Source organism: Schistocerca gregaria, chromosome 2 (genome assembly GCF_023897955.1).
Source record: "Schistocerca gregaria isolate iqSchGreg1 chromosome 2, iqSchGreg1.2, whole genome shotgun sequence".
Taxonomy (NCBI): Eukaryota; Metazoa; Arthropoda; class Insecta; order Orthoptera; family Acrididae; genus Schistocerca; species Schistocerca gregaria.
This window is the reverse complement of record NC_064921.1, coordinates 636,979,909-637,006,904: the sequence shown is the minus strand read 5'-3', so window position 1 is coordinate 637,006,904 and position 26,996 is coordinate 636,979,909. Positions and strand designations below refer to the sequence as shown.

At 38.6% G+C, this 26,996-nt stretch overlaps 1 protein-coding gene across 2 annotated transcripts in view; it reads left to right on the top strand.

Annotated features, from left to right (window-relative positions):
• Positions 1 to 26,996, top strand: part of LOC126334668 (juvenile hormone esterase-like) — a 113,742-nt gene that overhangs the window by 38,566 nt on the left and 48,180 nt on the right. The window contains exons 2-5 of one of the 2 annotated variants that reach the window (XM_049997133.1): positions 2,109 to 2,246; positions 10,412 to 10,568; positions 10,805 to 10,990; positions 14,065 to 14,264. In XM_049997133.1, the coding sequence (XP_049853090.1) occupies positions 2,109 to 2,246; positions 10,412 to 10,568; positions 10,805 to 10,990; positions 14,065 to 14,264 (681 nt within the window). The remainder of the gene's footprint in view (positions 1 to 2,108; positions 2,247 to 10,411; positions 10,569 to 10,804; positions 10,991 to 14,064; positions 14,265 to 26,996) is intronic. The other variant, XM_049997134.1, reaches the window with a different exon arrangement.

The window sequence follows — 26,996 nt, the reverse complement described above, 5'->3', positions numbered from 1 at the left end:
ATCTTTTTCAGTGCTGTGGGAGTTGCATATGTCCAGTGGTAGAGCAATAGTATTGTTTTTTTACAAATATGCATCTCCTTCCACCGCAGAATTTTTTCCTTGAGAAATGATTTATCAGTTTGAATTGTGGTATCATAACACATTCAATTTCAGAACATCTCATAAAGTGCTCAGTAATATATAGTATTTGCATATTTGATAATTCACTGTTACTGTTTATTAAAATTTCTATTTCACTCACTTTGTTTCTGAGTCCTTGTGCATTGTGGAAGTAAATTTGCTGACTGTAAGTCAGAAAGTATTGAACACTGTTGAGAAATTTTTGGTTATACCTTACTTGGTGCAGCCAAGTGGATGGTGGCTTTTTCGTCTTCTGTTCCGTCCATAAAAAGTCACTGAATCTGGGATGAGGAACAACAGGTCTTCTGTTGACAGCCATTTTCTCTGTTGTAGGTGTCATCTTGTTTATCGCTGCTGGTGAGACTGATGGTGGGTTGACTGATTTGGTTGCTGTTGGTGTCTCTTTGTTTATTACTGGTGAAAAAACTGATTGCTGCTTGACTGTTTTTGTTGCTGCTGGAGTCTCTTTATCTGCTGGAAAAGCTAATGGCTGCTTAACTGTTTTTGTTGTAGTTTCCATTGTTTTCTTTCTTATGGGTTGTCCAGTTGCTTCTGTTATTTTTGTCAGTGTTTGTGCATCCGGTAGAGTAGTATTTACAGCAGCATCACATTTGTATTGGCAGTTATTTGATGTTGAAGGCTGCTCTTTTGCTCCTGGGAACATCACTGGGATGGGGGTACCATTTTCTTGTTGACTGAGTTTTTCCAGCATATGAAGAATTTATTTACCTAGTAGAGTTTTACCACTTCTGTCTAAATGCATTCCATGTTTTGTATGGTGACTCCTTTGGAGAAAGTCCATACTGAGAAAATGTGCATTTTGGTTCATTTTGCAGATTTTATGGAGCCGTCTGTTTGCCTTTCTGATTTCAAGATTTACACACGAGGTGGAGATTAAATCATATCTGTGAGGTATTCCACTAACGACGATGATCCCCTCTCTTGTGAGATGTAAGGCTTGCTTTAGGTTGTAGGTTGCGGATGCTAGTTCATTTCTGTAAACATATACCCATGAAGAAGTGCTGTCATACACAATGTTGTTTATTTCTATGGCAGCTAATGCCTCGGACTACAAGGAGACAAAAGTAAAAGAATATCATTGAAAGAAAAAAATCTAGATTGATAAGATTTAATTCCAAAGGATTTGAAAAGGGGGAGACTATTTATTTACCTACCTAAATAAATAAATAACCATTTTATGACTTATGGCTCTAGTCTTAGTCTCCAGATAAAATTATAGAAAAGTTAATCATTATTTCTAGAAAATTTACTATTTTTAAATACAATCAGACTGTTTAACATAATACTCTACAACTCCAACTGAAATTCTCTTGATCAGTTCTCATTTTTCCTGTAGAGAATGAAAACTTTGTCATGCTTCACATGAATTTTCACTAAATATTAAAAAAAAAGTTGCTCTGCTACCACATGGGACAATACCTGTATTTCTGGTTTTTGACAGTGACTATATTTACCCGTCTAACTTGTAGATAAACTAACCAATAGAGGTGTCACTGTTTGCTTTGCATGCAGAAGATATTTAAATATGGCCATTTTGTGTGTTTTCATCATTGTCAAATCTCACAGGTTTACAATGATGTTTTTGATTTCATCTCATAGGAGATGATCTTTTGGTACTCTACAAAAGTGCCTTCCCCCTTGCTCTTTCATTCACACGTATGTGGAAATTACTTACTTTACTTAATATAGCCAGGACTGATTCGAGAATATTCCTCAAAACAAATAGCCTATGATTTAGCACCCCTTCTTCCCCCTTTTCCTTTACACACATTCACCTGTGTCAGTTTTCACTACTAATTGTGATAGACACTGGGTGTACAAATAATTACGAAAGCATTATAAGGGCAAATGTTTGAAATATCTACTAATCTATTAGTGGTTCACGCTCTTCTACTTTTGCTATTTGTATTAAAAGTGGCTCTTTCTGTGGCTCAGGTTCTCACATAACTTAATATGAAATATTTCAGCCACCAGAGCCACCTGAATCATGGAATGGTGTCAGAGATGCCACAACTTTTGGTGAGGTGGCACCACAGATTAACTTACTGACTGGATCTTGCAAAGGAAATGAAGACTGTCTTTTCCTTAATGTCTACACTTCAACGGTATGTTTATACCTAAAAAAAATATTTAAAGAAAAAATTAATTTCTGACTGTTACTTATTACGAATTAATTTTATGTACAGTCAATATAAATGTATGGCTTCTAATTTTGATCTTTCATTCATTTATCTGTCATATTCTGTAGAGTCCATGAGGAAGGACAACTTTCAGGAATCCAAACTGAACTAAAATATGAAGTGAGAAAAGTAAAGTTGCTGTTCAAAATTACACTGTGCTGTATATTAATAGTATATCAGTATATTGCTACATACTGCAATGTAGCTATTACTTTGGAGAGGAGAGAAAACCCGCTGCTTCCTGAGCTACACTGCTAGACTACTGTTTTTCTTCTACCAGTAGCATATATAAATGCATGCACAATTATTTTCCAAAGACTAACAAACAACACATTTTCAAGTTCAATTCTTTCTGTGTGCAAATTTTCACAAAATAAAGGAGGGGGGGCAGCGGGCAGGGGGCAGGGACTCAAGGATTGACAATTCCTGCTAGCTATTTGACAGTGTCAAAAATGACTTCATAGGCTTTCTTGGCATAATAAGTCTTGAAAGTCTCTTAGAGTTTTAACACAACAACACTGATAGTGATCACAGAACAACAGTTATCTGTGTGGTGTGGTAAAAGAATCCAGTTAACATTTAACATCACACTTCGTAAAATCAATTCAATTCAATATTTCAACTATCGAACTGTTTACCACTTTCAGGAGAATGCTGCTTCTGCTGATGAGACCCACTGAGAACTGATAACAGGCTGTACATTGATGTCCTATATAGGCCTCCATACCGCACAAGACACATGCGCCACTCATCACAGTTGCTGCCCTCCAAGACTGACAGTTGGTGCCATCCTTAGTACAACACTGGCAGCAGTAATATATCACACTCAGAGATGATTTTTGAACACTTGGACTGGCTGCACCAAAGAACATTCTGTTTTTATGTGGGATTCCACGCTGTGCTAAGAGGAAACCCATTGTCTCTATTAATTAAATTATCTGCCAACCTAATTTCAATTGCCTCTTTATGGACACTGTTCCAAAAACTGGAAGTGTAGGTAACTATCACAGTTGTGTCAGATTTCATACTATGTCCCTTGTTAAAGCATTTTTCCACTACCACTGATTTTTACACTTGTTGTAGCCTCGTATGATGGTGATGTTCCACACACCCGTCTGCTTGTGTCTGTGTATGTATGGATGGATATGTGTGTGTGTGTGTGTGTGTGTGTGTGTGTGTGTGTGTGTGTGTGTGTGTGTGTGTGTTGTGTGCCCGCGAGTATATACCTATCCTTTTTTCCCCCTAAGGTAAGTCTTTCTGCTCCCGCGACTGGAATGACTGCTTACCCTCTCCCTTAAAACCCACATCCTTTCATCTTTCCTTTTCGTTCCCTCTTTCCTGACGAAGCAGCCGCCGGTTGCGAAAGCTCGAAATTCTGTGTGTGTGTTTGTGTGTTTTATTCATTGTGCCTATCTACCGGCACTTTCCCGCTTGGTAAGACTTGGAATCTTTGTTTTATATATATGTTTCCCATGTGGAAGTTTCTTTCTATTTTATTTACATCATATATATATATGGTGTTTCAAAAATGACCGGTATATTTGAAACGGCAATACAAACTAAACGAGCAGCGATAGAAATACACCGTTTGTTGCAATATGCTTGGGACAACAGTACATTTTCAGGCAGACAAACTTTCGAAATTACAGTAGTTACAATTGTCAATGACAGATGGCGCTGCGGTCTGGGAAACTCTATAGTATGATATTTTCCACATATCCACCATGCGTAGCAATAATATGGCGTAGTCTCTGAATGAAATTACTCGAAACCTTTGACAACGTGTCTGGCAGAATGGCTTCACATGCAGATGAGATGTACTGCTTCAGCTGTTCAATTGTTTCTGGATTCTGGCGGTACACCTGGTCTTTCAAGTGTCCCCACAGAAAGAAGTCACAGGGGTTCATGTCTGGCGAATAGGGAGGCCAATCCACGCCACCTCCTGTATGTTTCGGATAGCCCAAAGCAATCACACGATCATCAAAATATTCATTCAGGAAATTAAAGAGGTCGGCCGTGCGATGTGGCTGGGCACCATCTTGCATAAACCACGAGGTGTTCGCAGTTTCGTCTAAGGCAGTTTGTACCGCCACAAATTCACGAAGAATGTCCAGATAGCGTGATGCAGTTATCGTTTCGGATCTGAAAAATGGGCCAATGATTGTTTTGGAAGAAATGGCGGCCCAGACCAGTACTTTTTGAGGATGCAGGGATGATGGGACTGCAACACGGGGCTTTCGGTTCCCCATATGCGCCAGTTCTGTTTATTGACGAAGCCATCCAGGTAAAAATAAGCTTCGTCAGTAAACCAAATGCTGCCCACACGGATATCGCCATCATCAATCCTGTGCACTATATCGTTAGCGAATGTCTCTCGTGCAGCAATGGTAGCGGCACTGAGGGGTTGCCGGGTTTGAATTTTGTATGGATAGAGGTGTAAACTCTGGCGCATGAGACGATACGTGGACGTTGGCGTCATTTGGACCGCAGCTGCAACACGGCGAATGGAAACCCGAGGCCGCTGTTGGATCACCTGCTGCACTAGCTGCACGTTGCCCTCTGTGGTTGCCGTACGCGGTCGCCCTACCTTTCCAGCACGTTCATCCATCACATTCCCAGCCCGTTGAAATTTTTCAAACAGATCCTTTATTGTATCGCTTTTCGGTCCTTTGCTTACATTAGACCTCCGTTGAAAACTTCATCTTGTTGCAACAACACTGTGTTCTAGGCGGTGGAATTCCAACACCAGAAAAATCCTCTATTCTAAGGAATAAACCATGTTGTCCACAGCACACTTGCACGTTGTGAGCAGCACACGCTTACAGCAGAAAGACGACAGAATGGCGCACCCACAGACTGCGTTGTCATCTATACCTTTCACATCACTTGCAGCGCCATCTGTTGTTGAAAATTGTAACTACTGTAATTTCGAAAGTTTGTCTGCCTGAAAATGTACTGTTGTTCCAAGCAAATTGCAACAAACGGTGTATTTCTATCGCTGCCCGTTTAGTTTTTATTGCCGTTTCAAATATACCGGTCATTTTTGAAACACCCTGTATATATATACCTGCTTCCCTGGTACTTTAAATTTTAAATATGATGCTGGCAACAATCAGAGCAAAATGCCTCGGACCTTTGAAGGTGACGGAGTCCCACCTCTAACTGACAAACCAGGGACTCCTCCAAGGTGCGACTTGGCAAACAAATGGCAATGAGATGGGAAGCTATTAATGTCAATGGGGCCTACTCTGGGAAGAAGGTAGAGCTGGCAGAGGCTGCAAGTAAGATGGGGCTGGACGTTTTAGCTGTTAGTGACATTTGGGTAAGGGGTGAGAAAGAAGAGGAAGTCGGAGATACAAGGTCTACCTGTCAGGAGTCAAAGCAGGAATAGCACAATGGGGTGTAGGGCTTTACATCAGGAAAGAAATGGAACACAGATTAGTTGCAATAAGGTATGTAAACGAACGACTGATGTGGATAGATTTGACAGTGTCTAGCAAGAAAATTAAGATTGTGTCAGTATATTCGCATTGTGAAGGGACAGATCAAGATAAGATAGAAAGATTTTATGAGGCACTCAGTGATGTAGTTGTTAGAGTAAAGGACAATGACAGTGTTCTGCTCATGGGTGATTTTAATGCCAGGATTGGAAATCGAACAGAAGGGTATGAAAATGTTATGGGTAAATTTGGAGAGGATATGGAGGCCAATAGGAACGGGAAACAACTCTTGGGTTTCTGTGCCAGTAAGGGCTTAGTAATCACAAACTCCTTTTTTAAACATAAGAACATTCACTGGTATACTTGGGAAGGCAGGGGAGCCAGATCTGTCATTGACTATATAATAACAGACGAGGAATTCAGGAAGGTTATGAGGGACACACGTGTATTCAGAGGATTCTTTGATGACACTGATCATTATTTAATCTGCAGCGAAATTTGGATTGTGAGGCTGAAAGTGCAGGAGGTCAGGTCCATATGTAGGAGGATAAGAGTGGAGAAACTTCAGGATAAGGAAATCAGGCACAAGTACATAACAGCGATCTCAGAAAGGTACCAGTTAGTTGAATGTAGTCAATTACAGTCATTGGAAAAGGAATGGACACAGTACTAGAAGTGGCTAAAGAATGTCTTGAAACAGTAGTGTGTAAAAGTAGGATGAAGCAAACAGCTTGGTGGAATGACACAGTCAAGGCAGCCTGTAAAAGGAAAAAGAAGGTGTATCAAAAATGGCTACATACAGGAACTCAGGTAGACAGAGAAAGTTATGTTGAAGAAAGAAACAATTGCAGCATCGAAGAAGAAATCTTGGGAAGAGTTTGGAAACAGGTTGGAGACAATGGATCAAGCTGCTGGAAAACCATTCTGGAGTGTAATTAGCAGTCTTCGAAAGGGAGGTAAGAAGGAAATGACAATTATTTTGGACAGGTCAGGAAACCTGCTGGTGAATCCTGTGGATGCCTTGGGCAGATGGAGGGAATATTTTGAAGAGTTACTCAATGTAGGTGAAAATACCATCAGTAATGTTTCAGATTTCGAGGTAGAATGAGATAGGAATGATGGAAATAAGATCACATTTGAGGAAGTGGAGAAAATGGTCAATAGATTGCAATGCAATAAAGCAGCTGGGGTGGATGAAATTAAGTTGGAACTCATCAAATACAGTGGAATGTCAGCTCTTAAATGGCTACACAGGATAATTGAAATGGTCTGGGAGTTGGGACAGGTTCCATCAGACATCTACATCTACATGACTACTCTGCAATTCACATTTAAGTGCTTGGCAGAGGGTTCATCGAACCACAATCATACTATCTCTCTACTATTCCACTCCCGAACAGCGAGCGGGAAAAACGAACACCTAAACCTTTCTGTTCGAGCTCTGATTTCTCTTATTTTATTTTGATGATCATTCCTACCTATGTAAGTTGGGCTCAACAAAATATTTTCGCATTCGGAAGAGAAAGTTGGTGACTGAAATTTTGTAAAAAGGTCTCGCCGCGACGAAAAACGTCTATGCTGTAATGACTTCCATCCCAACTCGTGTATCATATCTGCCACACTCTCTCCCCTATAATGCGATAATACAAAACGAGCTGCCCTTTTTTGCACCCTTTCGATGTCCTCCGTCAATCCCACCTGGTAAGGATCCCACACCGCGCAGCAATATTCTAACAGAGGACGAACGAGTGTAGTGTAAGCTGTCTCTTTAGTGGACTTGTTGCATCTTCTAAGTGTCCTGCCAATGAAACGCAACCTTTGGCTCGCCTTCCCGACAATATTATCTATGTGGTCCTTCCAACTGAAGTTGTTCGTAATTTTAACACCCAGGTACTTAGACTGGACAAAAGCAGTAATCACACCAATCTTTAAACATGGAAACAGAAAAGATTGTAACAACTACAGAGGTATCTCTTTAATTAGTGTTGTGGGTAAAATCTTCTCAGGTATTGTTGAAAGGAAAGTGCAAGTATTAGTTGAGGACCAATTGGATGAAAATCAGTGTGGGTTTAGGCCTCTTAGAGGTTGTCAGGGCCAGATCTTTAGCTTGCGGCAAATAATGGAGAAGTGCTATGAGTGGAACAGGGAATTGTATCTATGCTTTATAGATCTAGAAAAGGCATATGACTGGGTTCCTAGGAGGAAATTATTGTCTGTTCTACGAGATTGTGGAATAGGAGGCAAACTTTTGCAAGTAATTAAAGATCTTTACATAGATAGTCAGGCAACAGTTAGAGTTGACGGTAAACTGAGCTCATGGTTCAGAGTAGTTTCAGGGGTAAGACAAGGCTTCAACCTGTCTCCACTGTTGTTCATATTATCTATGGATCATATATTGAAAACAATAGACTGGCTGGGTGAGATCAAGATATGTGAACACAAAATAAGCAGTCTTGCATATGCAGATGACTTAGTTGTGATGGCAGATTCGATTGAAAGTTTGCAAAGTAATATTTCAGAGCTAGATCAGAAATGTAAGGACTATGGTATGAAGATTAGCATCTCCAAAACGAAAGTAATGTCAGTGGGAAAGAAATATAAACGGATTGAGTGCCAAATAGGAGGAACAAAGTTAGAACAGGTGGACGGTTTCAAGTACTTAGGATGCATATTCTCACAGGATGGCAACATAGTGAAAGAACTGGAAGTGAGATGTAGCAAAGCTAATGCAGTGAGTGCTCAGCTATGATCTACTCTCTTCTGCAAGAAGGAAGTCAGTACCAAGACTAAGTTATCTGTGCACCGCTCAATCTTTCAACCAACTTTGTTGTATGGGAGCGAAAGCTGGGTGGATTCAGGTTACCTTATCAACAAGGTTGAGGTTACGGATATGAAAGTAGCTAGGATGATTGCAGGTACTAGTAGATGGGAACAATGGCAGGAGGGTGTCCACAATGAAGAAATCAAAGAAAAACTGAGAATGAACTCTATAGATGTAGCAGTCAGGGCGAACACGCTTAGATGGTGGCGTCGTGTTACACGCATGGGAGAAGCAAGGTTACCCAAGAGACTCATGGGTTTAGCAGTAGAGGGTAGGAGGAGTCGGGGTAGACCAAGGAGAAGGTACCTGGATTCGGTTAAGAATAATTTTGAAGTAGTAGGTTTAACATCAGAAGAGGCACCAATGTTAGCACTGAATAGGGGATCGTGGAGGCATTTTATAAGGGGGCTATGCTCCAGACTGAACGCTGAAAGGCATAATCAGTCTTAAATGGTGGCGGTGGTGGTGGTGGTGTTGGTGATATATCTGGTGTTTTACAAAGGGTGGTGCCACCTGTCCAGTCTTGGAGGGGAGCAACCGTGATGGGCAGTGCCATGTACTGTACAGAGGCCTATATAGGATATTGATTTGCAGCCTGGCATCAGTTCTCAGCAAGATTCATCAGCAGAAGCAGTGTTCTCCTGATGATGGCAAACAGTTGCACTGCCGAAATATTGAACCGAGTTGATTTTAGGATCTGTGATGTTAAATGTTAACTGGACTCTCTTATCACACCACACAGGTACCTGGTTCTGTAATTACTAACAGTTTTGTTGTATTAAATATAGTTTGAGTGATTACAAAATTTTATGAGTTTTATGACAATTAGTTATTAATATAGGTCACAACAACTACTCAACTGTTTGTTAATGTGTAACTTGGCCTGTTATACATCCCTGAAGATTCTACTTCATGGTGGGATTTACAGAATACAATGAATGTAAGATAGGGAATTTAATGATCTGATATGGAATGTAAGATACAGATCATTACTTTTCCTTCAGTTTTCCTCAGTTTCTTTAAACGGTTTAAACATGATGAAGTAATTCACATAGAATGAACACTGCTAATTTACACCCTTCTTACCCAGTGCAAGATTATGTTCCATCTCGTGTAACAGGACATTAAACCCCAGTTTCCACTCCTTCTTTCTTTTCTGACAACATTATTCTTCCAGTATTTCACATGTTGTCATTTGCAAAGCCAAATGAAAGTACATAGCACTATACATCATGAATATATAGGGTGAGTAGCAGAAAGACATATCAAAAGGTTCTTTTTATCAAAATATTTTTGCCATTGTATAGAATTCACCATGCGTACTAGATGCAGAATGCAAAATCTACATGTATTCCCACCATAAAATCTGTTGTTTTCTGCAAAATCAATCCACCTTCCTACAGTTTTTACATGCTAATTTACTGGTTCTGACTATTAATTTTTGTTATACTTTGAACTTTACAGTTTGAATCGTACATCTTTTCAAACATCTGTTGGCAGATATTATCTCTTTATTGATCTAGCATTCAACAAGACAATAAGTTACTACTCTAGCTTTGCAGCACATTATATAGTGTTTTAAATGTGGGCAGTGGTACATCCTCAATTCTTTGATACATTCAATAATAACTTAGATTCTCCTCTTATAAACATCAGCTTTTGTAATTGTTTAATTTAATATCCAAGCTACACTTGGAGACATTACAAACTGAAAGAAAATTTTTAGAGTTAAATGAAACATTTGATTCTACTTGAACTATTTTACTTGTGCATATTTGACCTATCATTTTGTTTCTTACCTGTATGTAATATATTACTTTTCTCTTTAGACAGAAGAGAACTCAGGGGATCTGAAACCTGTCATGGTGTGGCTACATGGAGGAGGTTACATTATGGGCTCTGGAAATGCGGATTTTTATGGTCCAGAGTATCTCCTTGAACACGAAGTTGTATTGGTCACATTAAATTATCGTCTTGGTGTTCTTGGTAACTTACTATTCAGTGTCTATAAACTTAAACACTAAGTTTGTTCTTATTTACATATAATATGCATCCTGGAATTTTCAGTTTTGCCATTTTGTATATTTGTTGTATAGGGAAGATGATTGTCCAATACCCCAAATAAAATACCTGCTTAACACACAATGTCAGCAAAATAAATTTTACACATTCTTCTGTTGTGGAAAGCAATATGAGTGACTCTCAGAGAATTTGATTCATAGGTTTCCTTAGCACTGGTGACTCTGTTGTTTCTGGTAATATGGGGCTAAAGGACCAAGTAATGGCACTACGGTGGGTCAAAGACAACATTGCACTTTTTGGAGGTAATCCAGATAATGTGACAGTGTTTGGAGGAAGTGCTGGAGGAATGTCATCTGAGTATCTTATGCTTTCACCAAAAGGCAAAGGTGAGTATTATTATTAATTTCCTCAAAATCTGAAGTGTATAATTGGTACTGTAGCTACAGTTCCATTTTCATTTTTAATTATAAGCAAGACAAAGGGGCTCACTTCTCTTGCTTATGACTCAAAATGAAGGTTAAATTACAATTATGGTATTTTGCATAAGACGAACAATGTGCAAATACAGGCACTCTTCCCATTTGCATCTTTTTTTGGATAGCTATCTAACTGAGACCCTACACTGTCAGTGACATAACTGCTGAAATACTTCAAATAATTTGTCACCCTTTTTTCAGTTTATTTTGAATTGTTACATCAGACTTTTTGGTCAGGATATTGCTGAAAATTAAATTAATTAAAGCTGAGGCATGCATGTAATTAATGCATTTTTGACATAATGAGAAATTTCTGCGTTAAATGTGCTACTTCATAACTATGAAACTAATGATAGGAATGATTTTTGTAGAGAAACACACAGTAGGCCCCATATCTTGTTTTAGAGATAGTGTTTCATGTATTGTATATCCATGATGTGGCTGTGGTCAAATATACTTGTTTCATATTTATTACCCATTTTACAATTCACTGTCACACTGATAGCCAGTAATAGTTTTCCTAACATTCTAATTGCCACTACATGATGTACTGAATTTTCCATTCACAAATACGACAGGAGTCCTCTCTCTTTTACACAGCAGATATTTATAATTAAATTACTGTTGATTATGCATTACAGTATAAATATGGGTCAATGCTGAATATTGTTTTTTATTCTCTATCAAGTTCAGATATAGATCAGCTGCTTTCAGTGTGGTTTTGTTGATTCAGCAATAATCATTCTCATCTGATAGTATGATGTCATTGAAAGTGATGATACAGGAACATCTTTTATAAGAGTAAGATTTCTTAAAACTGTTCTCAAACAACAAATGATATTTATAAAGATACAATGTCCTAAGTTAGCTTTAAGAATTTGTGCTTCTATGGTACCTGGTACAAGTATAGTTGGAATTATTGAACATGGTTTCTTTCTATGCAATATCCAATAGAGCAATGGAAAATAAGTATTTAAGTTCAATCCTGTTGCATCATTAGGCACAGAACACAAATTCAGATTGGATAAGGCTCGGGAACGAAACTTTCTGTGCTCTTTACAACAGAACCATCCAGGTGTCCACCTTAAATGAAATGTGGAAACCTAAAACTGCATGGCTGCACTTGGATTACAATACCTAGTACTCCTGAATGCAAGTGTAGTGTCTCAATGACTATCCCAATTGACCCAGTAGCAATATGATAAGTAAGACTGTGTATTCATGACACACCCATATTCAGGAGCTGAATTAGCACTCTTTATTGCCCTTTGTTTGTTTATTTTTGCATTATGCTCATCTCTTTTCTCTCAATTATGTGTTCTCAATCGCAGCTGATGTTCAGGGCTCAGCTGGAACTATTTAGGAACTTTCAGCTTTTTATTTGCTTTTACTTCATCTCAGGGATTTGATGTTCAATTTTACAAGAATTTGATTCACTTTTAATGAGATGCTTACTCATTAGCATTTTTCAGAACCTTAATATTATAATTTCATGGAAACATTTTTATACACACCCGGTTGCAGACGCGCTGTGAGTGTACTTAATGTCTGATTCATTGTGATGCATTAAATTAATAATAATCAACATGAGCACTTTTCCACACCAAATTCCATCTGTACAACATTATTTTGCTATGACAGGTATTCATTTGGCCCATATGATACCTCAGATGACTACAACAATAACTACAATAGCTTTTTCAATGTCACTGCTGATCACTTCATTGCTAATATGCTCCCCACAGGGGTTTCTAACAGTTTTAGTACTACTTATCGCTCTTTGACAATGCTCTTCTTTAAGCAAACTAATGGAAATTAAACCATGGCTGTTTAGCTAGCAATCTGTGTGGGTAGGATCACAATACACAGAGGACCAATCTGAAAATATCGTTTACACCCACCTATCACTCGCCATTTTCACAATACCATCTGTGTTGGGATGTGGAAGAAAAGGGGGGGGGGGGGGGGGGGATGCTCCTCAGTGAACTACTGCAATGACTCCCTGCAATGAGGCCAAATACTGAACATACGTGACAAAAAGGGAAGGTAGCAGGGACTGTGTTAAAGGTGGCTTCTTCATAATTCTCTTGGAATGGCCATTGACAGAGAATATCATCAGCTACCTCTACATCTACATGAATATTCTACAATTTACACTTAATTACCTGGAAGAGGTTTCACTGATGGTTTTACCAGACTACACTCTCTGCAAGATCTCAGGAAACATGATTAAAAATTCTACATTATATCATGACAACTTTTGAAGCATAGTCATGAGTTCATTGTCACAGGCATTTGTAACATTCTGTGTAACAGCAAAGTGGGACAGTCAGTCTGAACTAGTTCCCAGCAATTCACTGAATATCAGTGCCATTTCAAGTAAAGAAACTAGAAAAACTGGTGGGGACCATACAAAGCCCTATGAAAAAGGACAAGACCTTTTTAGAAAACATGTGAATTTCACCTTCTATTTGAAATTACAGGGACTCAAACATCACAGAATCCATATAATCAGAAAACATGAATCACTAGACAAACAAGTATGTGGGGAAGTTGGTGTTTGATACAGAGAGACTACAGATGATTTTGCTCAATATTTTACATCACGATGAAAACAATGTTGCTGCAGGTGACATTTCAGTGTTGGCAACAATTTAATCCCTGGTTGCAGAGATTCACTACATAATTTGTCTGTAGATATCAGTGTTTTTCCTAATAAAGAAACTGGGGAATATCATCAGAAGCTTGGAATTTTATAGGAGTTTGGTATAATAAATTCACCATAGAACATCTTATACAGATAAAACACCTAACTGAGAAAATATAAAAATCTCTTTAATACGGACATTAAGATAGTCATAAGAAGAAAAATTTAAGATTACAGTTTGTAAGACACTAAAATAAAACAACTTAGTCATATGTGTTCATAAACTGGTATTTTGAAAAACAATTTGAAGCTCTTCATATGTAGTAGTGCATTTCAGGTTTACTGCATCGTGCAGTATCACAAAGTGGAGTGGCCATTGCGGACACAGTTTGTAACACAGATGTTCCAGAAAGGGCATTTCGTCTAGCAAAGTACCTTGGCCTCTCCACAAACAAGTCAGCTGACCTACTGGACTATATGATGAAGGTCCCTGCAAAGACTCTAACTGAAAAACAGGTCAAAGGATTCTCGGAAAAGGTAGCGGACTTTGAAAGTTCTTTAAGCTGTTTTCTGATTTACTGGTGCTTGTTACTGTATATCAGGTGAAGGAAGTAATGAATGTATGCATAGATGTTCATTACACAGTCTTTATTTTTGAAACTGTCATAATTAATCAAAAGCAACAGTTACTGACCATTCAAAACACATATCAGCTTGTTGAATGTTGCCTCACTGCCTGCATTTATGTTGTTGTTACTGACTGTGAACACTGATTATTTTTAATATATTTTGGTTAGTTTTACAGCCTCACTAAACATTTCATTGGGATCAAGTGACAAATACTTTGTATTGTAACAACCTAGAGGACCCAGTATTGTTGCTATAGTCCTAAGAGTTTAACAATAGCAAGGTTCTCTACTAAGGTTAATAGTTTTTGATCATAACTGGGTACTAATTTATATATATGTCATTCACTTTCAGGACACTTTTTACTGGAACTTTTCTGAGTTACTACATTGTGTAGAAATTTTTGAGGTATTATATGATTCTTTTGTTTACTAGTGCCTCTGCTTCATTACTATCTGACTCATCCAGTTTACACACACACACACACACACACACACACACACACACACACACACACACACATCGCTACTCCGATTTTGTTGTAAATGTCATTTTAAAAGAAAATTAATTATCTTTTGTCCTGTCAATAGAGCTTTCATATGAAGTTACTACATCCAGGTTCAAACTAATTCAAAGTTCAATAATCATTAGATAAGTTGTTTCTTATGATGTAAATTATCTACTGAAAGAATCTGTTCATGATATAATTTTAAAACAAATTTAGTGACTGGTTCAATAGCCTGTACAAATTCTTCAAGAAAGAATCAAATAGGAAAACATAAATATGTTCAATTAACTGCAGACCTTAGCTGTAAACAATGGTAAGTCACATTCAACTCGTTTAAAGAAATCGTGCAGTAATGTTTCAATAAATTCTAATAAATAAGATATTGCATGTACCTGCAATGTGATTCCCTTACCCAAATACATCACTGTTTTCACATATATCTACCATAATGAAATATTTTTAAAATGGTAAATTCTACTCACAATTATATTTTCAAAATTTCATCAGTGGGTAATTACCATTGTTTTCTCATAAACATGGTGTACTTAACATCAGCTACCTTTGACTTATCACAGTTTACTGGCTGGGCAAGTTCATGAAACATTATTGTGAAACCTTTCCAAAATACAATATTATGAAAAGGAAAGTTTCTGCTCACAATATAACAGAGATACTGAGCTGCATATTGGCACAACAAAAAGAATCTCACAATATAAGCATTCAGCTCCTCCTTGCCCCTCACCCAGTTGTCACTCCCATGATGAGCTGTTGCTGCTGCTGCTGCTGGTGGTGGTGGTGGTTGCAGTGTGGCTTCAGCTGCTAGACTGCAGCCATGTTTGTTTGTGTGCGTGCGTGTGTGTGTGTGTGTGTGTGTGTGTGTGTGTGTGTGTGTGTGTGTGTGTGTGTGTGGTTGTTGGTAGTCATGCCCACATAGAATGCAGCATAGTGGTTGCAGCTTAGCTTGTAAATCACATGACTGGTTTCACAGGTAGTCCTGGCTTTGATGGGATAGGTGATGTTTGTGACCAGACTGAAGTAGGTGGTGGTGGGAAGATGTATGGGACAGGTCTTGCACCTAGGTCTATTACAGGGGTATGATTCATTAGGTAAGAGGTTGGGAGCTGGGGTTGTGTAAGGGTGTAAGAATATGTTGTGTAGGTTCATTGGATGCCAGAGTACCACAATGGGAGGGGTGGGAAGGATAGTGGGCAGAAAATTTCTAATTTCAAGGCATGATGAGAGGTAGTCAAAACCCTGGTGGAGAATGTAATTCAGTTGCTCCAGTCCTGGGTAGTACTGACTGACAAGGGGAATGCTCCTCTGTGGCCAGACTGTAAGACCTTAAGAGATGGTGGAGGACTGGACAGATAAGGCACAATAGATTTGTTTTTGTACAAGGTTGGGAGGATAATTACAGCCTGTGAAGGCTTCAGTAGACCCTCAGTATATTTCAAGAGGGACCGCTTGTCACTGCCGATGCAATGACCATCGGTGGCTGGGCTGTATGCAAGGGACTTCTTGGTATGGAAGGCAGCTGTCGAAGTGGAGGTATGAGTGATGGTTAGTAGTTTTCATATGGACAGAGGTACTGATGTAGACATCTTTGAGGTGGAGGTCAACATCTAGGAAGGCAGCTTGTTGGGTTGAGTAGGACCTGATGAAGCAAATGGGGAAAAGCTGTTGAGCTTCTGGAGGAATGTGGATAGGGTGACCTCACCCTCAATCAAGATTGCAAAGATGTCATCAGTGAATCTCAACCAGGTGAGTGGTTTAGAATTCTGGGTGTTTAGGAAGGATTCCTCTAGATGCGCAAGAATAGGTTGGCATAGGATGGTGCCCATAGATGTACCCCGGATTTGTCATCCTGGATACAGCTATGGGCACCCACTTGGCAAACAAGGAGCAGAAATTATTTTAGATTTCAAACATGTGAATGTGTGCTCACAGATCAGTGTCCATCAAAAAGGAACATCCTTGTGGAGCAACTGATGGAGGGGATAGACCAACATGGCTGCACCTCAAAAGAATTTGTGATAGTATGCAGTTTTACTTAAAAATGCTTGAAGTTCTTTGAAGTTGGTAGGGTGAGGCAGAGTTGTGACAGCAACCTGATGATGTGAAGGTTTAACACCATCTTGAGAAACCTCAAACACCAAAGACACAATGGATGGCTGAGAAAAGTGTGACTCTGCCAATTGCATTTCAGCCCTGCAGTATGGAAGACCATGAATGTGGCTTAAAGTACATAAATTCTCTTCCTTGAATGTACCTTCACAGTAATGTCATAAAGATAATTGATACAACGTGGAATGGACACCATCAGTTGTTCCAAAAAATGCTGAAAAATCAGTGGGATGCTAGCCATACCAAATGGGAGGTGCTGATATTAGTACAACCCAAAAGGTTTGTTAATCAGAAGCAGCTGTTTAGAATTATCTGGTAAAAAGGCTTCAGATAAATCAGTTTTGGAAAAAACCAGATGGTTTTTTAACAATCACAAGGGGTTAGAACTATCACTCAAAGTAATAAATAGGCTGTATAATCTACAATGTTGTTAACATGTCCAATTCTGATTTCTCTTAATCGCCCAGAAACACTGGAATAGGGCATGTATGGAAAAAGTGTGGTTGTGCCATAAGTTTCATGGTAATGCAGGCCACAAAATTAATGGAATAGCCTAACCCATCTGAGAACAAGAGACGAAAATTCGGATTACAGACAGTCTTACTGCTGGAAAGGGAGCTGATCAGAAATGAGGTGGACCATATCCAAAATGTAAAAACCAAAATCATTGAAAGCATTTGGGCCAAACAAGCTGTCCCAGTGACAGCATAATCCACTATCAAAATAGTCAAGGAATGAACAACAGATTTGTACATAGTGGGAGCTGTAGGTTGCCCCAAAATTGGAATGTGCTGCTGGTTGTAACTCATCAAGAGTGAAGAAACTGGAGGCAATGCCACACAGCATAAATCTAATTAGGTTTGTGAGTTCAATAAAGTCATGGTTCACGTGTCCACTTTTAGTCTGAGCATTTGGCCATCATCAGTCACACTCTGACAATCAGTTTGTCATAATTTGTGAACACTGGAGACTCACAATTAACATTCATGTCAATATCTGCATGAGTTGGTGGGAATGACACAAAGACTCTATAGGCCCTACTTTCATGCAGTTTTTGCAAATCGCCAGTGCTTAGGGCACATGGCCCTGTCATGTTTTAAGAAGCATTATGGGAAAGATGGGAACATGGAGCACTGCTGCTGCTGCGGCTGTTGTTGTTGTTGTTTGGCACATTGCTGTACAGTGCATCATGGAGGTTATATTTGTATGTCTGACAGGTTGTCCTTCCCCTCTTCTGACCTCTCTGTTGGCTCTACTGATCATTTACATCAACTGTCTCTTCTTGCAGAAGCTGGCACATCATCAGAAGAATGCATTTCTATTATGTTACTCTGAACCTATAAAATTCAGAGCTATAAGTTTAACATCCTCCATGTATCTCAGAATTAATTTCACCTACAAAGGTAAAATACATCCATCAATAGTCTGTAGTATGCACTACTCCATACATATGCCAAATATAAGTATACACGCAACACAGGTCTTGTAGGATATATAAATGCAGTAATAATGTGCATAAGCAATCAAATATGTAATTGACCTTTGCTTGTATGGTATGGGTACAGATCTAGGTAATGCTATATAAGAAAACAATGCAGCAAGCACCTAGAACTGTCACATACGTGCACGTAAACTATGATAAGTGAAGTGACTTAATATTGTTTACTTGCTTAATGAAAATTTCTACATTAATCTGATTAGTCACACCTTTTAATGTGTGTTTCCATTCAGAAACATATGCGGGATCTTTATTGGAGTCATATGTATCGACATCCTCCTCCTTATTCACACAGCTTGGCATGAGCACCACACATATTACCACTCAAGGCAGCCATGTTTGTGGCACTTACCACTGTTTACATGCACACATCCTGGCAAAGTTGCACTAGCTAGAATCTGAGTTTCAAGATAGAGCTTCTGTTGCTTGGATCATGATGGAATTTTCATTGAATAAGGTAAAACTATATTGCTTAGTATGTTTTCATGCAATAACTCAGGCTCCCTACATGTGTTGCTCACCACTTTTTACAGTCAAGATCTTCAATTATGGTAAATAATTTACTGAAATAAAGAAAAGAAAATTTTCTCGCTCTTGATATTAAAACCTTAGCTTTGAAACTTTGGTCATGCTTATTGTCTTTGTTGTTTTGGTCTTCAGTATGAAAACTGGTCTGGTGCAGCACTCCATGCTACCCTATCCTGTGCAAGCCTCATCTCCAGATACCTACTACAACCCACATCTTTCTGAATCTGCTTACTGTATTATTTCTTGGTCTCCCTCCTTAATTTTTAGCTCCCCCTCGTTACTAAACTGGTGATCTCGTGATATCTCAAAATATATCTATCATGTGCTCCCTTCTTTTAGCAACTCTATTCAGTACTTCCTCATTAGTTGTACAACCTACTGATCTGATATTTAGCATTCTGCTAAAGAACCACATTTCAAAAATCTTTACTCTCTTCTTGTCTAAACTGTTTGTTGTACATGTTTCACTGCCATACAAGGTTACACTTCAGACAACTACCTTCATAAAAGACTCTCTAACACCTAAATATATATGCAGTGTTAACAAATTTCTCTTCTTCAGAAATTCTTTTATTCCCACTGTGTCTACATCATTTTATATCCTCCCTACTTCAGCTCTCATCAGTTAGTTTGCTGTCCAAATAGCAAAACTCATCTACTACCTTTAGTGTCATGTTTCCTAATCTAATTCCCACAGCACAATCTGATTTAATTTGACTACATTCCATTATCGTTGTTTTTATTTTGTTTATGCTCATCTTACATCCTCCTTCTAAGATTCTGTCCATTCTGTTCAATATCATCAGTAAATTTCAAAGTTTTTATTTCTTCTCCATGAAATTTAATTCCTACTCCAAATTTTCTTTGGTATCAAGCAAGTAGTAAACTTGCTCACTGCACAGATTCAATAACATCGGGGATAGGCTATAACTCTTTCTCACTCCCTTCTCAACCACTGGTTTCCTTTCATGCCCCTTGACTCTGATAACTGTTGTTTGGTTTCTGTAAAAGTCATAAATAGCCTTTTGCTCCGTATATGTTACTCCTGCTACCTTCAGAATTTCAAACAGATAATTCCAGTCAACACTGTCTAAATCTTTCTCTGAGTCTACAAATACCATAAATATAGGTTTGCCTTTCCTTAACCTATCTTCTAAGAGAAGTCATAGTGTCAGTATTGCCTTGTGTGTGCCTATATTTTTCTGGAATCCAAAGTGATCTTCCACAATGCCAGCTTCTACCAGTTTTACCATTTTCCTGTAAAGAATTCATGTTATATTTTCCAGCCATGACTTATGAAACTGATAGTTTGGTAATATTCACATCTATCAGCATGTGCTTTCTTTGGAATTGAAATTACTACATTCTTCTGGAAGTCTGAAGGTATTTTCCCTGTCTCATACAACTTGCACACCAGGTGGAATAGTTTTATCGAGGGAGGCAGTTCTGGTGGAATGTTGTATACTCCAGTGGCTTTGTATTGACTAATGTCTTTCAGCCCTATGTCAAAGTCTTCTCACAGGATTATATCTATCACCAATCTTCATTTACATTCTCTTCTATTTTTATAATACTGTCTTCATGTTCGTCTTCCTTGTATAGATCTTCTATGTACAGTCATGCTCATCATATCAAATGAACATTCCTTAAAGACTTCAGTTTGTTAATTAATACAAAATACAACATACCAATTTGTGTTAATGGTAGCCGATTGCCCCCTTAAGTACTTGACAAAAAAATTCACTCATTTTTAAAACAAATTTTTAAAAAAGGGGATAAATAGTTGACATGTTAAAACAAAACTACAGACTCAAACCATTAGAGTGATACTACTGGTAGTTTCAGTTTACTGTCCAACTGAATATTAGTTGCATTAATTGCATGATGTTCTCCATAGTACATAAATAAAACATTAATCATATTCTTTACAATACAAAGCAAATAACTGAAAACTGTCAGTTGTGATTCATATAAATCATCACAATTTACAGTTAAAACTTTAACTTGGTTTCATATAAAACCCAAGCAAAGGAGAATGTCTAGGTAAATTGTTACAGACAGTGGAGTCTACTGTCTCTAATGTAGGAAAAAAGTTGACATGTATGAAATTTGTATTAGTTTTATTCTTACATATTATATTCATATAACTGTTGACATTATGCAAGATCCTGGTTGTGCAGCAGATACACCTGTCTGTAAAAGTGGTACAAATTCTTAGACTTGTCTCTGCCAGATGTCATTCAGTATCATGCATCTCCTTCGAAAATATGTAGTATTGAAAAAAGAAAGAAGAGTGTTACAACAATCTGATTAGTTAAATTTATTGTGAATTAATAGTAACGTAATTAAGTGATATAAAAAACTGTAAGTTAATAGTAACTTCAGTAAGTAATATCATCAGCATACAAGAAAAACAGAAATGATAATGTAAAGAACACACACAGGCTGCTCTCAGTGGAAATGAATACAATCAACACATTGTCATTGAACCTACTCTTATAGCTGAGTGCATTAAAGTGCCTGCTTGTTGGATATAGGGAAACCCACTGGCTTCAGATCAAATCCGCCTCAAAGATTAGTGACAGGGGCTGGTTTGCAGGCCACTGTGGCTGTGATTTTGATGCAGTTTTCCACATCCACCTAAGAAAATAACAGGCTGGTTCCCCTGTTTCACCTCAGATACATGATATGCATGATAATATTAAAATAGAAAGAAACTTCCACATGGGAAAAATATATTAAAAACAAAGATTCCAAGACTTACCAAGCGGGAAAGCGCCGGCAGACAGGCACATTAACAAAACACACACACAGAATTACTAGCTTTCGCAACCGATGGTTGCTTCTTCAGGAAGGAGAGGGAAAGACGAAAGGATGTGGGTTTTAAGGGAGAGGGTAAGGAGTCATTCCAATCCCGGGAGCGGAAAGACTTCCCTTAGGGGAAAAAAAGGACAGGTGTACACTCGCACACACATACACACACATATCCATCCGCACATACACAGACACAAGCAGACAAATATGGTTGTGTCTGTGTATGTGCGGATGGATATGTGTGTGTGTGTGTGTGTGTGTGTGTGTGTGTGTGTGTGTGTGTGTGTGTGTGTGTGTGTGTGTGTGTGTGCGCGCGAGTGTACACCTGTCCTTTTTTTCCCCTAAGGGAAGTCTTTCCGCTCCCGGGATTGGAATGACTCCTTACCCTCTCCCTTAAAACCCACATCCTTTCGTCTTTCCCTCTCCTTCCTGAAGAAGCAACCATCGGTTGCAAAAGCTAGTAATTCTGTGTGTGTGTTTGTGTGTTTTGTTCATGTGCCTGTCTGCCGGCGCTTTCCCACTTGGTAAGTCTTGGAATCTTTGTTTTTAATATATATATATATATATATATATATATATATATATATATATAATTAACATGATAACTTGAAATAAGTTTTTGCTTTGCAGTGTACACTATTAACAGCTGTTTATTTACTGCCACAGCTTCTTTTTTATATTAGTATGCTAAAATGAACTCGTGGACAACCAATACCTCTACACTATAAGAATCAAGGCTTACCTTACTGCATAGAAGTAACAGCACAATAACTGATGAACGTCTTGGTATTCAGAATGTAAAGTTTGGTTCTCAGGTGCCCACTCTAGTTGCTTCATGACTTCTCCATTATACTTCAGCAAGCAGACTTGTTGCCATTTTCAGGTGTTTCCTGATAACGTATTGATAATGTATTGTAACGCAATGTCACACTTAACAATGCAATGACATAATAACACTACATGCATATGGGAGCGGTACATATTCCTTCCTGGGGAGGGAAGTGGGGGAGGTGGAGGGGGTTAGGAATCTGTATCTTTGGAAGTGGTGACCACATTATAATAATAGCCTATATAAAGGCATGTTTGGTTCTCTGTTCAATGCAAGAAGTACAGATCAGACCTGGCACAATATAGTCTGGAGAAAGGACACTGGGCAGTTAGGAACGACATTGCTATTAAATTGTTAGGCAACAACTACTCCCACTGTGTTTCTCTCACAGACTGTTGCATTACAAAAGAAATGAGCTAAGAATTGCAAAATTTGAAATAAATAATCTGTATTATTTTTATCTATATTCTTTTTATCATTAAATATACACTGCTTTTGCTATTAATAAAAAATTATGGTTACCTTACTCTAAATCTGTAACAAATATATTAATTAACATGATAACTTGAAATAAGTTTTTGCTTTGCAGTGGACACTATTAACAGCTGTTTATTTACTGCCACAGCTTCTTTTTTATATTAGTATGCTAAAATGAACTCGTGGATAACCAATACCTCTACACTATAAGAATCAAGGCTTACCTTACTGCATAGAAGTAACAGCACAATAACTGATGAACGTCTTGGTATTCAGAATGTAAAGTTTGGTTCTCAGGTGCCCACTCTAGTTGCTTCATGACTTCTCCATTATACTTCAGCAAGCAGACTTGTTGCCATTTTCTGGTGTTTCCTGATAACTGCTGATCCTCTAATTGGCTGTTACCCCCTATACCATTCCATGACTCCTCCACTCCTTTTCCTCAATACAGTGTTTCAAAAAAGACTTTAAAATTTTAAAATTTCATATCAATTATTGAAAGAAGATATAGAGCTGGGTTTAGTGTTATTTTGTAGGGAAACACATCAAGGTTTTTTACCCTAAACTAAAGATGCTGTATGTGGCTTCCATTGGTTATCCTGCACAGACCCCATCATAAGTCAATTTCTGCCCAAACTCGCTGTAGCATTGCAGGTGTAACTTTTTCAGTGGCAGCATAAATTCTAGCTTAAGTTCAGGTGGAGAAGCCAGCACATGAAGTACAACCACAATATTGTTGATGAATCCTCATTAAAAAAATGAGTGGTGCCAGGTCTGGGGAACATGGGTGCCATTCAATTGGTGCATAATGGCTAATCCATTGACCTGGAAAGTGGTCACTGAGAAAATCCTGGATGTCAGCCAGGTAGTGGGGTGGTGTACCAACTTACATGAGGTAAACATTTCATTCTTGCTCATCCTCATTGATCTGTAGCATCAAAAATTGTTGTGACATATCCAGGTACACAATCCCGTTGATGGTTCTCTCATGGATAAGTAAGGAGCCATACACTTTGTTCCTGCTCAAAGTACAAAAGACATTTAGTTTAGGGCTATCACAAACATGTTGCAATGTTTGATGTGGATTTCACAGCCCCAAATTTTACAGTTATGTGAGGTAACGTTGTCACATAAGTGAAAAGTCGACTCACCGGAAAAGATGATTTTGCCCAAGAAATGTTCAGCCTCATGTAATCAATTTAACATATTCACACAGAAGTTCTTGCAAGTAATTTTATCAGTGTCTTTTATTGCTTGTACAATTTTCAGTCTCTACAGTTTCAAATGAAAATGGTTTCTCAACACATGCCAAACAGTTGTGTGCGGGATTTGCAGTTCATGAGATGCAGGCCAGGTTGATTTTGTAGGGCTGTTGACAAAACATCAAAACATTGTTTCACGCACCCAATAACATTGTCAGATGTGCTTGAATGACCTGATGATTTTCCATGTCTTACCGAGCTCCCTGTTTCTACAAAACATTTATGCTGCTTATAAATTGTAGGCAGACTATAAGGATCTTTAGTGTACTTGGTACAGAAATTATGCTGAACTGTCATCACTGACTTCAATTATTCAAACCAAAACCCACAGCTAGCAGCACACTCAGGTCCAGTGAAGGCAGCCATCTTTATCACAACTACCGCTAGTGCTTCTTCAGTGCAATTCAGTACTAGCAAATTATGCAAAACAGAACTTGATGTATTTCCCTACAAATTGACACTACAATCAACTCTGTAGGTACTATGAATTAATTTATATGAATTTTCAGTTTTGTCAAATTCTTCTTAAAACACACTGTATAATGACTGGCTGGTTGCTGGAGAGTTTTGACGTAGTGTCCCTCTTCACCACGGTATTGCTAAAGGAATTAATGGAACTTATGACCAAGAAATACTAGACCAACTTCATGAGACTTTTGGAGTTTATCCTCCCTTCAACTTATTTCATCTTTATTATGAACAGATGGATGGCATCACCATAGTGTGTCCTCTATCATCAGATGTAGCAAATTAATTCATGAACATTTTGAGGAGAAGGTCCTGGAGCAATATGCAGAGTGGTGGATGTGGAATGGCCAAGATAGTGGCAGAGTGGTGGATGAGGTAAATGACCAACAGCAGAGTAGCAGTCATTGGGGACCACCTTAAGATATCAACAAGTCTCCAAAATATTGTGGACAACTTATGATGTGGCCTGGGTGGAAACCCAAGAATTCTACAAGTTAGAAATACTCTGGCAACCAACCAGAATATAAATAGTAGATTAATACTGCATAGTTATAAATATTCACTCTTTAGATAATATGTTGCACAATGACACCTGGAATGTTCCATGTGGATAAACCTCTGGAATCTTGAGTTTACCCACCTTACATGGCTACATTTGTGTGAGGTGGCCACATTTCTTTCTTGTTCTGGGGACATGAATCATTCCAAGGAGGTGGCATATATCCTGTGTTATTGACAGTACCTCAAGCTAATAAGTATATTAATTAAGAAATAATTTGAGGAGCGAAGTTAAGAACTTTCTGAGTAGGTGAGGTGCTCAGTTGCGACAGATATATAAACAAGTCTAAGAACATTGCTAGCTTTCAGACTAATCCACTTTCAGAACTATAGACTATACATTCACACAGTATACACACACACACACACACACACACACACACACACACACACACACACACACACACACACACACACACGCACACATATACAAATGTACAATTAGATTAATCCAGTTGGTAGATAGTGTGCGAGCACTGCAGCTCAACTTGAGTGATGGTGGAAAGCATGAGGGATGGGGAAGTGTGATGGCTTTTGGATGAGAGGGAGAGGCAGCAGGCTCATGGGATAGGGCTTTGGCACTGAATAACTGGTTCCAGCCACAGGTAGGAGTAGTGTGCAGTGTGTAATGGAGTAGAGAAGTGGATTGGACATGGGAGATAAAACAGAGGAAGAGGGAAAGAGCAGGGGAAATGATAAGAGTGTAGGATGTGTGAATGGGGGCAGGAGCTAGCAGAGATTGAGGCTAACATGATAACAATGTCAAAGGGCAGAGTGCAATGACAATTTCCATCTCTGTAATTCAGAGAATTTGATGCTGGAGGGGTGAGGGTAGGGACTGGGGGATTAAGATGGGGCAGATTATGAAGCAGCCAGTGGAATCAAGCTTGTTGTGCTTATCAGTATGTTCCCATTGGGTAGTCAGCCCTGCTCTTAGCCACATTTTAGCAGTGGTCATTCACTCAGGTGGACATATGGTTGGTAATCATGTTCAAATAGAATGATGTGCGAAATTTACTGAGCTGATACATGACATAACTGGTTTCACAGATTCCCCTGCCTGTCATAGAATGGACACCCATGTAGAGAAGGATGTGGTTGTTGGGTGTACCATACAAATATTCCACATGGGTCTTCCGCAGGTATGTATCAAGGAGTTAAGGGTTTGTATTGTGTAGGTATAGAGTAGGATATTGCATAGATTAGGAAGGGACAAGAAGAACTGTGGGCAGGATACTTCTCATTTTCATGTGGTAATCAAAGATCTGGTAAATGATATGGCTCATTTGTACCAGTGTGGTATGATTCTGGATGATAAGGGAGTTCCTCTGCAGCTGGTTCCTGGGATAGTTGAGAGGAACAGGAACAAATGAGAGAAATTAATCAGAAGATGGTTAGGTGAAAGTTAGGGAGGCTACACACAGGTATGAAATGGGAGAGGCAAGGTTCAATGTTGTAGTTTGGTTGGTTGTGGTTGTAGGAAATGGTAGTGAGGAAGTTTTTCTACACTAGGGATTGTGAGAAAGAGAGCAAGTCTTTGATGAGCTGAGTATGATTGAACTTGTGGGTGGGGCTG